The sequence below is a fragment of the Anneissia japonica genome, unplaced genomic scaffold, assembly GCF_011630105.1.
Source record: "Anneissia japonica isolate Jap-2015-1 unplaced genomic scaffold, ASM1163010v1 scaffold287715_len1027211_cov185, whole genome shotgun sequence".
Taxonomy (NCBI): domain Eukaryota; kingdom Metazoa; phylum Echinodermata; class Crinoidea; order Comatulida; family Comatulidae; genus Anneissia; species Anneissia japonica.
Window position 1 is genome coordinate 250319 of NW_022724789.1, and position 15467 is coordinate 265785.

Here is a 15467-nt window from a genome sequence, read left to right on the forward strand (position 1 = left end):
ATTTTATGTCTCTATTATGTCAACGTATGCTATCGCTTCATTTTCGTATTTACTTTTATTTATATATTCGTATGAGACATACGTGGAACCTACTACATCGGATACAACTATATATATATATATATAATTATAGCATTACAAGATGGTTTAGAGTTTATCTAGAGGGCAGTATAATTCTACTTTCTTGAATTTTATCATTTTATGGTTATTATTTCAAAGACAGACAATAATAGATAATAGCAGAGAGTTAGTAAACCATGCAGGTACCCAGATGCAATGTTCATAGTCTATACCACAGATACCACAAAACACACAGTAAGCAGACACTGATAACATTCACATATAGTAGCCCACACTATTGCCATGGTGATGAGAGTACAAAGCTATAATGATGCAGGTTTTGCTTAGACCAGAGTGACGAGTACAATGATTGCGATGACACCAAGTAGAACTGCACAAGCTATCATTATGCAGATTTTCTTCTATTTAAGACAAACACAACAATGTGAATTAATAATATGTCAATAGTGTGCATGCATAACCTATCAAATGAAAAGAATTCTGTGATATATAAAAAAGTATACTGTAAAATTATAAAATAATTCCTTTATATGATTTATGAATACAGTACTATATTTATCAAAAAGAAGAACATTTAGTTAACTGAAATTTGTAATAGTTTTATATTACCGTGCATTTAATAACATATTACTTAGGTAAAACATTCTTTGAAGTTAAGCCAAAAGTAAATATCATATACCACTACAGAATATATCAAAGTTTAAAGTTTGATGTTTTTATTCACCGAATATTTGAATATAATGTTTTTTAGTTTTGCTATGCATTGTGATCAGTAACATTAATAAAATTAAACAACAAAATTGACAAAGAAGAATCAGTATTTTCCATTTATGTTTTAACTTTTAAATTTGAAAGAGCTTGACCTATATAAAATATTTATATAGGTCATAAAGATAAAATATACAGGGCATTAATTTTAAAATACTTCTCCAAAAACACAAGTGTCACATTAATAGAATAATTTTGATTCTTCTGTACCCTTCTTGAAGAATGAATGAATTATTGAAGAAAAATTAAAATTTTAATGTATAATATCATTGTTAGTAATTAAAATAAGTAATATATAAATATTCAAAAAAAAACATTCCTACCTTTGAAACAAAAGTAAAATATAGAAGTTTGTGGAAACATGATAAAATATTAGATTTTTGACAATTTTTTTTTTGTCACTGAATTATTCTTAATTGTACCTTAGTGTTTTGCACTACAAAAAAATGTAGAGTTATTTTACAAGAAGTATGAAAGCTTAAGTTTCCACAAAATGTCTATAATCTTACTATTGTTTGTTGATACCGATACTACATTCATTATAAATACCCACACAAGTGTATGTGGTTATTGCTTATATGCAGATTTGTTGTCAAATAATAAAACAAAATGTGCCCTTACCTTTTTTATTAAGATAGATCCATCATCATCAATTGAATTCCAGCTCAATTGAAATTACTAAAAATTAACCTGATTCTCTAAATCTAGCCTTATTCCAATTGGAGATAAAATTATCTGATGTCTAACCATCTCAATGGCCTCATAGTACTAAAGAGTTTATATGTTCATATGAAATCTACACAATTTGACCAGATAGGACACAAATCAAAGTAAAAAATATCCCAAAATAAAAAAATATTTTTTTACATATATTAATAAATATAAACATGACATTAATAACTTATAAAACTAACCAACTCTCTTTCACTTAAAACAGACATAGAACACAGTTTTTTCTTATTTGTGACAAGGGTTTTATTTTCCATTATCTCAACTACCTGATAATTGTCATACAGTTTATTTTGTTATATTGTTCTGCTACTTTAGTAATAATAATAACAATAGTAGTATTCAACTACTGTACACATCTACAGTAGGGCAACTACTGCTAAATCTACACTTACAGAAAAAATAAACCAAGAAACGGAACACCTGCGAAAAAGCTTTTGCAAAATTGGTATCTTTGATCAGTTACACACCTGTAATGCCATTATTTCAATATGTTATAGATTCACACTTTTCACAACTAAGATTTTTAAAAATTACTATTACGTTACCTCTAAAGCTTTGACAAGTATTTATAAAACAAAACATTGGTATTTATGACTTGATCAAAGTTGTACTATAAAGCCGAGTGCTCATTGCGTTGTACGATAGTCGTATGACCGCCGGCCGATGAATCAACTGCGCTCTCTCTGCGCGTTAGTCTGCTAATTGTCGGTGGCAGTCTGAATAGGTCGTCATTAAAAACGATCTGTTGCACACGCATTGTGGGGCTGCTTCCTCCATAGAATTGTGTCGGCCAACGCTTGTCAGATGCAGCCTGGCTTAAGTTAAAAGGGTACAGATTTAAACCGGAAAGGGAGATCTTCTAAGTACGTGTACAGAAATGTGACAAAGACAATCCAAACCAGTCACTCGTCACAATTTGTGTTTAGAGATAATATCGAAAGCATGCTGAAATGTCAACATTTTTTAAATCTATTTTATTGCACTAAACTAACCTTTATACCTATACATCTTGCCATGCTGTTATTTTCCTCATTTTCAATGTTAAAACAACAATTTTTGGTGATGGTCTCTGCCTGAGAAATGCCCAAAATTATAAATTTTGAAGGCTGATTTATCAAATATTGTTCTTTAAACAGCTTTATGTTTGAATGCTTGTAATCTTATAAGGAATTAACGGATTTAAATGATTCTTTTACCATTTTATAGCTCTCACTTTACTGTTTAACCATGTATAATAATTAAAAATTGATTTTTGCGACCAGTGACTGGTTTGGCTTGTCTTTGCCACAAATGATGTTACAGTATTCTGTAGACTGTTAGATCAATGATTTGAATAGCTTGAATTTTAAGTACAATATATCTATCAATTAATGTTTGATGTACACTAAAGATAATATGGTATACATCATTTGTTAAAAAAAACCAAAAAAACAGAAACCCTATTGGCTTTCGGGGTATATTTCATTGTTAAAACAGATTCTTTAATCTCACAATATGATACCAAATATTAAAGTCAAGAATGTTTAAGTGTGTTAAAAATATTAACATATTGCACACAACTGTTTAGGAATGTGTTCATTTTGGAAATAAATATGATCCAGATTAATAAACGATTTTTATCGGTTTAGATAAAAAATAGAATTTGTGAAAATGATGGAATATTGTCATGTCTTGTTTAAATATGTAAATTACATGATAAATAAGGTATTTAAGGTAAATAAGGTAACCTAATACAAATGAAGCATTTTCACTAAATATGTCAACATATATTATTTCATACCGGAACAGAGCAGCTTCAATTAGCTTAGCACTAATAATAACCTACACATACATTTATTAACTTTCAAGTGTTTTAGGCTTCATCAGTTACGCATTTGTTCTTCATTTACTTTGCAATAACTATCGGGCCGAGCTTATCATTATCATATCATTTGTAGAATATACACAAAGAGTACCTGCATACCTACACTCTGCACAAAAATATCCACAATGGTCTGAAAATCAGCTTGTAACAATCGGTTACAAAAAATGAACATTTTCATCAAAATCTGATGACAATCTGTGGCCTTACTCTGCAATTTGTAATGCATCAATGACTCATACATGTATGTATTTTATTTGCCAAAATAACAAAGAAAGTATCTGGTAATTACAATAGTGAATTACGATTTTTTCACCAAATAATCTCCAGACATAGATCATTTGGATTCTTTCAAATCTTAAAAGTACTTTATACGATAAATCCATCTAAAATGTTTTATATTGCTTCATGAAACAGAAGATGCCACCAGGGAAAAATGGTGCACACTATTTAAGGCTAATGAAGTTCATCAGAAGGCCTCCGGTAATGTCAGCAAATATATCAATCCACCTGTATATGTAACTGTGATTATCCATCATTTTAATATTATTCAAATAATTATAATATAACTAATTAAATTAAACTTGAAATATTTGTACACTAGATTTTAAGGAAATTTAAGTTGTTCTTACAGTAGAGCTTCTGGTTTGATTTGTTGTCATTTGTCAAATTTGTCAAACTTATCAAATTCTCATAAAAGGAAAACATTATAAATCATTTTTAATATTATTCAATTAATAATTATCTAATTAATTATAATTTTATTTTAAGGAAGTTGTTCCTAAATGATGGTAGAGCTTCTGGTTTGATTTAATTCAACAACAAAATTATGATTTGTTCCCACATGGGATGTGGCAAGACTGTCATTTGGTCCAAGGAATATTTTAATGCTACTCAACAAGCTTAAACAAACAACTATATAATAATAAAATTTGTACAACTGTTTGCTATAAGTAAATTCATCCTAAAAGTAAATGCAGACGACCTAGCCTTAACTATAACATGACCTTTTAATGAATATTCATAATAAAGGCATGCTGAATAATATATCCATAATGCCTTATAGACCGCATATTTTTCCTCTCTGTTTACAGAAAACATCTAGTTATATTGAGGGAAACAACATTTCTTCTCTTAATAATAACCTACATTTCAAGCTATTGATGTAGTAACAACGCTGTAACATCATTTGACACAAATGTCACAAATAATGAATGAGTATATACAATGAACAGGTTACTATTTAATCTTAACTACAATATAAATACAATTTGATATGTTCAACCATGTTATTGTTTCTTTTCTATACTTTAAGGGAACTTTTGAAGGTTACTTATATTAGATTAAATGTACATAAATGTTTCACTATCAATTATTTTTCTTTATTTATAAGCTTTTCTAGATTCACTATTATTAATGCTAGAACTACCAAATGAAGAAATGATATGACCTTCAATCAATATACATACTTCTTGTTTACTTACTTTCCATTTTAAACCAAAAACGATAAATTTTAAAAGGGTAGTACATGTGTCACTGGAAAAGCTGTATCTCGAAAGACAACTTTTTAGGAATTTAAGCAAGTTACGTATCATAAAAGTTAAAATTGAATTAGTTGTAAATCTAAAGACAAGCACTCAAATATTAAAACTGCTGTAAGCACTGTCTTGAAAATGGCAGAACATGTTAAGTACTCTTTCAAACAAATATAACAAATCTTACAACACTACTGGAAATGTCAAATTCTCAAACCATTGAGGCATGTAAACCAGTATACAGATTAATAATAATACGATAGCTTAATATTCAAAAATACCGATATTAATGTGTTTTTGGAAGGGATCTTAAATTTGGATTTTCTATCGTTCAACAGTTTTTTAATAGCAACCTTAGAAATATGGTAAATACTTATAAGACTAGACCAAGGCTGAAAAACATCTACTACTACTAAACATTTTACAGTACTGCATAGTTTGTGCTAAAAATTAAATCAGAGAATGACAGTAGCAGAGTTTAAATCTATAGACATAATATAAATACAAATTAACAATACTTTGTTCAACATTTTACCACTGTATCTTTTTTCATTTCTTTTCAGCATTGCATTTTATATATACAGCTTTCTCACTGGACTATGAAATAACAGCCATGTATGAGCAGCCAACATTCACCACTGACAAAAGTTGTTAATCCATTAAGCTAGCTATGGACAGCCAAATTGGCAATAATCAAAACTTTTAAGAAAGTTGATGGTCAAAGTTTAAATCTTCCTTTACATGTGCAATTCGAGACTGAATCAATTGAACATTATCTTTTTAAAAATATTTTTTTTTTCACTTAATAGCATCATAAGAACTAATTCAACAAATACTCCAACAACCTTACCGAGATAGTTCTTTTCTGTTCAAAAATATTCAAAGGAAACAAAAATGTATAATCAACAAATAAAATTAAAGATTTCTTTTTTAAAATGTGAAAAAACCCTTTCAAAACATTACAGAATCAAAACTTATTTAAAAAAACAAACGGTACTAAATAAAAAAAAAAAATAATAATTTTAGCTCAAGTTACATGTCACAGAATCGTTATTACTGACTGATTCTTTAATCTGTACTATTCTCATCCTTCAAGCCATCTTACTATAAATTTGTATCATCTTTCTACTCACAACCTTCTATTAAAATCTGATATCCTTATGTGACCTTTGACATAATGATAACTCCAACGATACCAATCAATGCCACACAAGCCAGAATCATCATAATTTTTTTCTGTAAAGATATAAAAACGTAACAGAGAAGGTTCTTCCGACGTCTTTACTTTCAAAGAACAAAATACTCAAAATCACAGAAATATTATACTCTTCAATGAACATTCAAATGTTTTTCAAGAACTTCTCATACAGGAATACAAGCAAGCTGGGAATAATATCTATGATATACATATATATAATATACATAATATATATGTATACATATATATAAATATATATATATATAAATATGTGTATATATATATATACATATATATATATATTAAACTAAAGTTATTACAAGTACCGCTATGACAACGAACAAGACAGCACAGCACATAATTATCATAATTTTTTTCTGCAAGAGAAGAAAAAAAAAAGAGAACTGCAAGCAACAAATTTATCAAAAGAAATGTGTTTTTTTTTAAATATTTTTCTTCTTGGGTATTAAGTATGGAAGTAGCTTTTTATTAATATCTGAAAGTTTTATGTTTTAGTTTTTAAGAGAATACCCTGTGCCAGATAGGGTAGATAATTTTAGTTGAATAACCCAGAGCTAAATATTTATAACAAAAGTTGAATCCAAACAATAATCAATCTATTTCAAAGTTGTTTGCATCAGGAAATTTTGATGTTGTTCGTGCCTGAAAACTTATTATATTGATCTAGTAGTTAATCTAGTTTTACATTTCCTTGCAATTTTTTTATTTTTATTTTTTTTAATCTCAAAAGTTTCCCATATTTAAAAATTAAAAAAAAAAAAAATATTTACTTATCTCTCCTTTTATGAATTATTTTTTAGCAAATTTTCTTTCCATATTGCTGCTAGAGGTTCTCATGCCAAGTTTTAAGCACAGTACAAGTTAATACGGGATTATGTTAAGAACAAAGCGCCCATCAAAATCACATTTTAAGACAATAGTTATAATAAAATATTTTGATAAAAGACAAATTACATGAACACTTGATATGCTTCCTTTATGCCATTATTTTTTATTTAAATGTTCCAACAATAACAAGTTGCCCACAGACAAAATCAGCAACCCCAAAAGTAGAAGTAACCCCACTATTACGTGATAGTAATTTTGATAGTGAGTTGCACCTTTACTGGTGAAAATTAATAATACATTTTTTGAGAAAAACATATTGTCCCCATCGAGATTTGAACCAAGGACCTTCTGATTACTGTTTGGGTGCTCCACTATAAAGATCAAGTAATACACACAATTTGATTCCCCAAACAGGGTATTGCGGAATATGCAATAATTATTATAAAAGCACATGATAGTAACTTTGGTATGGAGTTACAGCGTCACTGGTATCTCATGGAACACAGCGTGCTCACTAGAAGTATGGGAAAAAGACATTTCTATGGTTTTAAAACAATGACCCAATAGTAGTGTGTTATATTATGGAATTTACGTAATGCCACATATTCCTACAGGTAGCCTATGATTACAGCAGATTGCACTGGCAATGGGTTCGAATCTATATTAGTTAGAAAGGACAAATGCAACCTTACTTCATAATTTTTTATTTAGATCAAGTTTTAAGTTTGTTAAACGTTTTTTTTTTGTACTTAATGGTTTATGGCATTGTTATTATACAATTAGGCTTTGTCAATGTGCATATTTTTGTTTTTTAGTTAGTTTAATAAGTTTTATACAATTATATTAATGTTCCTCACTGCCTTTTGTAAGAACACAACAGGTGTTGTGAATAAAGATTACTATTATTATTATTATTATTACTATTATTATTATCTGGCTGCAGATTTAGATTTCGGCAGTGCCAACAAGCGATACATAGGGAGACGCAGAATCCCTGTCAGGAAACGATGGACTCTCATCGGGAAAGAAGGTACACACTTTAACATGGAAAACTTCTTTAAAAAAGCATTTTTATAGTTTTATAGTGACATTTCCGGGCATTTAGAGATTACTATTCTTAAAATTTGTTCAAACACAATGTGACTGCGTTGAATTCGAATCTGTCAGAACAGGGAGTTTTGGCACCGCCACTGTATTTGAGGGCTATTATTTCTTTGAGCTCCGCATTAGCAATCCATAATGATGTTTGAAAATTGGATTTTTCCAAGCAAGTTATACTTAACTGGAATTACATAACATCTATTTGTTTATAAACAAGCACCTAGTAAATTTAAAATGACTCAAGTCACTGATTGGCTTAAGTTCCATGTTTTTTTCATAGAACTAAATGCACATAAATTTGGAATGCATAGAAGGAGACAATATCAATGTTTGTTCAAGTGTTAGTAATATTCAAAAAAGGTTTAAAAACTAGTTTTTATGCAACAACACATTTCCATTGATAAACAAGGGAAACTATTGGTGAGCAGTACCATATATTAATTTAGTTTTATTATATAATAATTATATAATATTATATATGTGTATCATACACACAATGTGTCTATATATAATCCATGTATATATAATGTCTAATCTACTGTAATCTACAGTAATCATAATATTTGAACTAAACATTAGCATTTACAGACAATTAAAAACAATAAGCACAAGTACTTTAATCAATTCTCATATTTGAGTGTATAATTCTCAAGTTAAAACCTATGGTTCCAGGATGGGGAGGGTGAAAGTATGTTTCATAATTTCATAATCTTTATTTCTCTCAAAAAAGAGACTGGTAGGCAAAAATGGCCCTGTTGCCCCCCACCTCCAGTAGCGCCGCCACTGGTCCCTGTACAAGATGCCTACCAGAGAAAGTTCCATTCCATATTCCAGCGCTACATCACTAAAAAGCTCTGATGTTTTACTCATTTATTTTTTTGCTGCTGCTAATTTTGGAAAGGGGATACACTGTAATCAACATTATTGAAATAATTAAAAATTGTCACAACTATGGGAGAGGGAGATGTTAATAGTAAGTAACTAATAAATAAATTATCCTGGAACTGTGTATGAATTTCGTGGTAAATTTGAAGTTGGCATTCACAATGTGTGTGATTCCATTTTTAAGAAGCAATTCACATAATTACAGTATCATCATTTAAATTCTCAATAAATATGCAAGAAATTATACTCTTTGACCGCTTCAATTGTGAAATTTAAATGTCTGACAATGTCAATCTATTAGTTCAAGTCTATATATTATTCGCATATCAAGATAGGTTTCTATAAGTCAATGACAACTGATGAATACAATTCATGCCAGCATGCAATACAGATTACTATGAACTGCAGAAACCTACATAAATATGTGTGTAACTGATCTACTTACAAATCATACAACTAATAATGTATAGAAGTTGCGATGGAAAAAAAAAATCATACTACAAACACACCTACCACTGAAAAAATTTGACTTTTTTTTACAAAGCAACAGATATCAAATCAGCATAAGCACTGATAATATAACAAAAATATGAACATGATTGCTGAGAAATCAATCAATCAACCAATCAGTCAATTGCAGAAAAACAATATCTTCATTCAGTGATCAAAACATCAAGTGATACATCAAAATCTTTTTTAAAATTCATATTTTACAATGACCATGATAACAGTGAATATGATCAAAAGATCCTCAAGATAAATTATTAATGAAATAATTGACGGGAAAGAATATCGTCACAAAGGCAGCATTACAACTCATGCAACAACGAATCACAACATCAATTACATAAATAAATAATTATTATTTGAATTACATACAGTATTAAAATTATTATTATAACTATTCCTATTAACATGATGTTGCTACTATCATCATCATTCATATTCAAGGACTTTTTACTTGACCTTTGAATAAAAATAAAAGTAAAAATGGGTTGAATTGCCCATGCATGGTTGACAATTGGAAATTAGGGTCAGACATGTGAACTAGGTCTAATTTGAAGGTCTTAATAGCCAACCACAATACATGGGCTTTTTGGTTGGTAAATGATAACTAAAGGGTTAAAATTCATGCTTAGGATATCAAACTGATTGAGGTAAAAGGTTCAAAAACCAAGTGCTCAAGGCTCCACCTTGGTAATGAACTATTTCAAAAAGCCAAACCCTTTTTTTTTTTTTTTATATATATAATTTTGAAAAATGTAGTGTGGCATGGACTGGCTTGGACCCCACTGTTAATACCTCACTAATTAGCCTACTTAAATTTAAAAAACACATAGGACCAAAAAAAAAAGTTGTTATGTCAGCTTGGAAGTTACTACTTTAAATCTTTCCACTTATGACTTGATCCTTTTAATGAATCTTGACATTTGCAGATGGTTTAACTACCACTTGACATTACACTTTATAGTTGACTTGATCCATATTGATAACAATTATATGATGAGCTATATCATTCTGTTACAATAGTCAATAAGTATAAGTAAAAATGTAGAATAGTACTTCACTTCAAAGACTAGTTATAACACTTTTGGCAAAACAGGCTTTACACAGTAAACCTGTTCAGATGATAAGCTTGAAGAACTAGAAATTAAATGTTTCTACCAGAAATTTCATTTTAATGAATCTTGACATTTGAAGATGGTTTTTACTATGATCATGATGCCAAAATTATACTTATTACTGTATTATACATTATTATTATTAACATAATAACTAATTATTTCTATCTATAACATCATGGTTACTATAATAAAACTAAGTGGAGGGAGAGGTAAACCTAAACACTGACAATTAATTCTGACCCATGCAAAAAAAAAATCAAGCAACTCTTATATATTGATACAGTAGTAAACGTTGTTTACCAAGCGGCAAATAAAATATACACCAAGCATTTTTGCTATTCACAAACCAATTGTTCAACACGACAGGGTAATTTAAATGTCGCACTTATATACGCACTAAATATGTAACATTAATTACCAATAAAAACAAATACTGTACTATGCAAACACACTAAAACATATTTACCAATAATGAACATAGTTATCACACAATATTCTATTTATAGCTTACATTCCACACCTAGGATAACAAATTCTGAATAACTACATAATATAATACAGGCCTAGGCCTTTTCTGCAATACTCTGCAAAACTTTCAAGAAATCCTATCTTCCACAGCTATGATACTGTTTTTTTAGTTAAGTATATTACCTAATATAATTATAGGCCCTAATATATAATAGAATTTTTCTGCAATACTATTTAAAATTTGAAGAGATACTAAACTATATACTAATGATGCTGTACTACTTTGGACAAGACATTTTTTATACCTTGTTTCATGAACCCAACTGCCAAGCAATAATTATTATTATAAAAAAAAAAATCAAAAAAAAATCATAGTTTTTTGCCTGTTAAGAGCTGCTGTAAAAATTTGGAAATTTCAGTGAAAAAAATTGTCCATTTCTATTCGGCTCGCAGGCACCATAATATTTTAAAATATATGTGTTTTTTTTCCTGAAAATTTAATTAAACATTAAGCATCAGTGCACATGACAACATCACATTCCTTATAAAGTGGTGCAATGGGATCTCAAACAAGGATCGAAGTGTGACCTCAGTTACTTTTGCAATTTTATTATATTTGTAAAATTTCCATTTTATGTTCTCCTCAATCAAGATGTTTTGTAGAATAATTTTGCTAAAACAGAAAATTAAGTATAATTTTAGCTGTCACTCTCCTGCTTAGATCTTAAGATATTTCGAAAAAAAAGTTTGCTAAACAGGGTATAAAAATTGTCTTGCCCTTACGACAAATACATGCATGGGTACAACATCTAATCTGGCAAATAAAAAACAGAAACAAGGCATACTGTACTTACAATGGAAGAAGGTATGGAGACAGGAGATTAGATCTCGATTTGTGCAACGACTTGTGCTGATAGTGGGTAGCATTCCAACATTCTTACAATTAACTTACCTTTCGAGCTTTACTCTGGTACTTGACCGCTTTCTTAGTGTCAGCCACGGCCGTTTCTACATAGTTGACTGATTGTTCTACGTTAAATTCAATTAAATCTATCATTTCACCCTATGAAACCCATGTTATCGGTGATGCGTTAGAGAAAAAGAGAAAAAAAAATTGAAAATAGAAACCGTTAGTTGCGTTGTAAGATAACTTACCCGTCGCGCTTTGCTTTGATACTTGACCGCCTTTTTTGTATCTACTTTTGCTGCTGCCACGTAATCAACCGACTGATCAACGTTAAACTCAATCTGATCAATCATCTCGCCCTATGGAAGCAATATTATTGTGATGGCTTATGAGTGGAAGAGCAATGACAATGAGAATGAGGAACATCAGTTGTGACTTCTGACCTGAGTGACCTCCATCACCTTACCTTACGGGCACTTTTTTGATAGGTCAATGCCGCACTTATATTCTCTGTGCCTTCATGGACATAGTCCACTGATGCCATAACATTCGCTTCAATGTTATCAATCATTTCACCCTAACATACACACAAGCCAAAAAAATCAAACCATATGATAACAAAAATACAAATCTTAAAAAAATGTAAATAGATAATCTTCTGGTAGTACTGAGTGACAATCAGTTCTTACTGGTGATATGATGTCAATGATGATGATAACTTAGCTAGTGCTACTGAAGAAGATGCAATAAAAATTCAGCAGAACAGAGCACAGGACACTCATCAGCTGATGATCTGAAGTACTGTAGCGTAGTGGATGAGGACCAGTACCAATGGAGAAGATGCAATGGAAAATTCAGCAATACAGAGCAGAAGAAAGTCATGTACTATTGATTATCTGGAAGTGGTGTACTGGATAATGATGACTAGTGCCACTGGAGAGGATTCAATAGAAACTTCAGCAATACAGAGCAGAGGATAGTCATGTACTGTTTGGTTTGATTATCTGAAAGTTGTGTACTAGATGATGAATGAATATCAGTGCCACTGGAGAAGATTCAATAGAAACTTCAACAATACAGAGCAGAGGGCAGTCATGTACTGTTTGATTATCTGAAAGTTGTGTACTAGATGAATGCCAGCCACTGGAGAAGTTTCAATAGAAACTTCAGCAATACAGAGCAGAGGACAGTCATGTACTGTTTGATTATCTGAAAGTGGTGTACTAGATGATGAATGCCAGCCACTGGAGAAGATGCAATAGATACTTCAACAATACAGAGCAGTGGATAGTCATGTACTGTTGATTATCTGGAAGTGGTGTACTAGATGATGAATGCCAGCCACTGGAGAAGTTTCAATAGAAACTTAAGCAATACATAGCAGAGGACAGTCATGTACTGTTTGATTATCTGAAAGTGGTGTACTAGATGATGAATGCCAGCCACTGGAGAAGATGCAATAGAAACTTCAACAATACAGAGCAGTGGATAGTCATGTACTGTTGATTATCTGGAAGTGGTGTACTAGATGATGAATGCCAGCCACTGGAGAAGATGTAATAGAAACTTCAGCAATACAGAGCAGAGGACAGTCATGTACTGTTTGATTATCTGAAACCTGTAAATGTTGTAAATGAGGCTTGATATCCCAAAACCAGAATTCTGTCACCAAATTGTATTAGCATAAGAAGGTGGCAGTATTGTATACTTCAGTACAGGAAAAATGCCGTAAGACATTTACTCATAGCTTTGGCAATAAGTTGGCCTCCTATCATTTTAAAACTTAAATAAATATACTAAAAAGTAAATTTTCTTGTTTTGTTCACTTATGTTGGCTTTGGCATGGCAAGCCCCATTGTTAAGCCTGGTCTCCAGATACAGACAAGTTTCTTTATCTATAGATACAGGTATGCCTAAATGCCTGTTCTTCAGATGCAGACAAGTTCAGACACCTACATCAGAAAATGTAGGAAGTACTATCATTCAACTGGTTTGCAGATGATGTAAATCAGCCATGGTTAAATCCTCGGTAACATTAATGACTTAGAAGATGAAAACATGAAAGGTACTGATCAAATGACAGAGATAATGAGGAAGATACAGATCAGACACTTTCTTGAAAAATAACTTATTAAATTATATCCTTTGGGAACGAATAAACACACATCGATATAAACAAAACTGTGATAGTAAAATTGACACCTGTAAAACAAAACCTTGATAGTAATTTGACACCTGTAAAACAACATCTTGCTAGTAATCTGACACCTGTAAAACAACACATAGGGAAGTAATATTGACACCACTGTAAAACAACTTCATAGCAATTGGAAGAATATTTGTTTGAAACATCTGCAACAAAAGATCTCTAATATGGAGGATGTCAAAGAATGCTGGTGAAGAATGAAAATTATTAAATATCACATTTGTTTATAAACTGTCAAAAAGTTATCAGTAATCGACTACATATCAAATACTCATGGGGTATTTTTAAAACTATACTTCATTAATATTCTTAAAAATAATAATATGTTTTATTATGTTACGGGTGTGTACTTCATTATTGTGCACAATGTACTCAGAAATCTTTAAAAATTAGCTTTTACACTATTCTGCAATTTAGTTTTTAATTTCACTATTTTAGTCCTTATGTTGCTTATTTATAATTTATTCATATTTTTGACCTCACCTGAGTTTCCAGGAGTGTTGCCATGTCCATAAACATATCGTGCAGTTCAGTTATACTCTTCTCCAGCTTGATGATGTCATTGTGCCTCGCCTCGATGTCTTGTAATGTCTGCTTCGCCTGCTGAGTGTCCATGATGATCTACAAAGAGACATAATATTCACAAGAATAACATCCCGCCAACAAACTCTATAAGGCAAGAACAACTAGTATTGGATTGCATTGTACGACTCTGTCTGAGTTGGCCTTAACATTCCCCAAGATATTTAGCCTGAATCTGCGCACATGCTTATTATTGTGTAGTTGCACGTATCTTTAATGTATCGACTTTAAGCAAGGCTTAAATTCACTCGAAGGAAGACAATGGTGATTTTGGAAAATCTTGGAAATCTGTGTATCATTTTGTCTCATGTGAATCAAGCGTAAGGCTCTGTCCAGATTATCAAATTTTCTTTGACAAAAAAAACTGTGGCCATATATACTCATGATGTGCCCATATATGGTAATGATGTGATGTCATCATGACCATATTTAGGCATGTCACATGTTTTTGTCAAATCAAATTTGATAGTCTCTATAGGGCTTAAGATAGTTTACTCATCACACAGGAACCTTAATTTAATTTCTACTTATTTTTACTTCACGTTTCATATGTTTATGATTGACAATGACTACAGATAAAAATATGATTTAGAATGAAATAATTAACCTAAATTAATAACAAAAGCTGCTAAATATCAATGGTTTTTTACTTCATGGCCTTTATTAAAC

General features: G+C 30.6%; 1 protein-coding gene across 6 annotated transcripts in view; it reads right to left on the reverse strand.

Moving 5' to 3' along the window:
• LOC117112559 (syntaxin-like) overlaps positions 1 to 15467 on the reverse strand; it is a 42433-nt gene that overhangs the window by 9084 nt on the left and 17882 nt on the right. The window contains exons 8-10 of one of the 6 annotated variants that reach the window (XM_033255647.1): positions 14700 to 14837; positions 12259 to 12369; positions 120 to 482 (exon numbers count right to left, since the gene is read on the reverse strand). In XM_033255647.1, the coding sequence (XP_033111538.1) occupies positions 405 to 482; positions 12259 to 12369; positions 14700 to 14837 (327 nt within the window). In that variant the 3' untranslated portion in view covers positions 120 to 404. Of the gene's footprint in view, positions 1 to 119; positions 483 to 1799; positions 6553 to 12055; positions 12167 to 12258; positions 12370 to 12476; positions 12588 to 14699; positions 14838 to 15467 lie in introns of those variants that run through there. The other 5 variants (XM_033255648.1, XM_033255650.1, XM_033255645.1 and 2 more) reach the window with 5 other exon arrangements.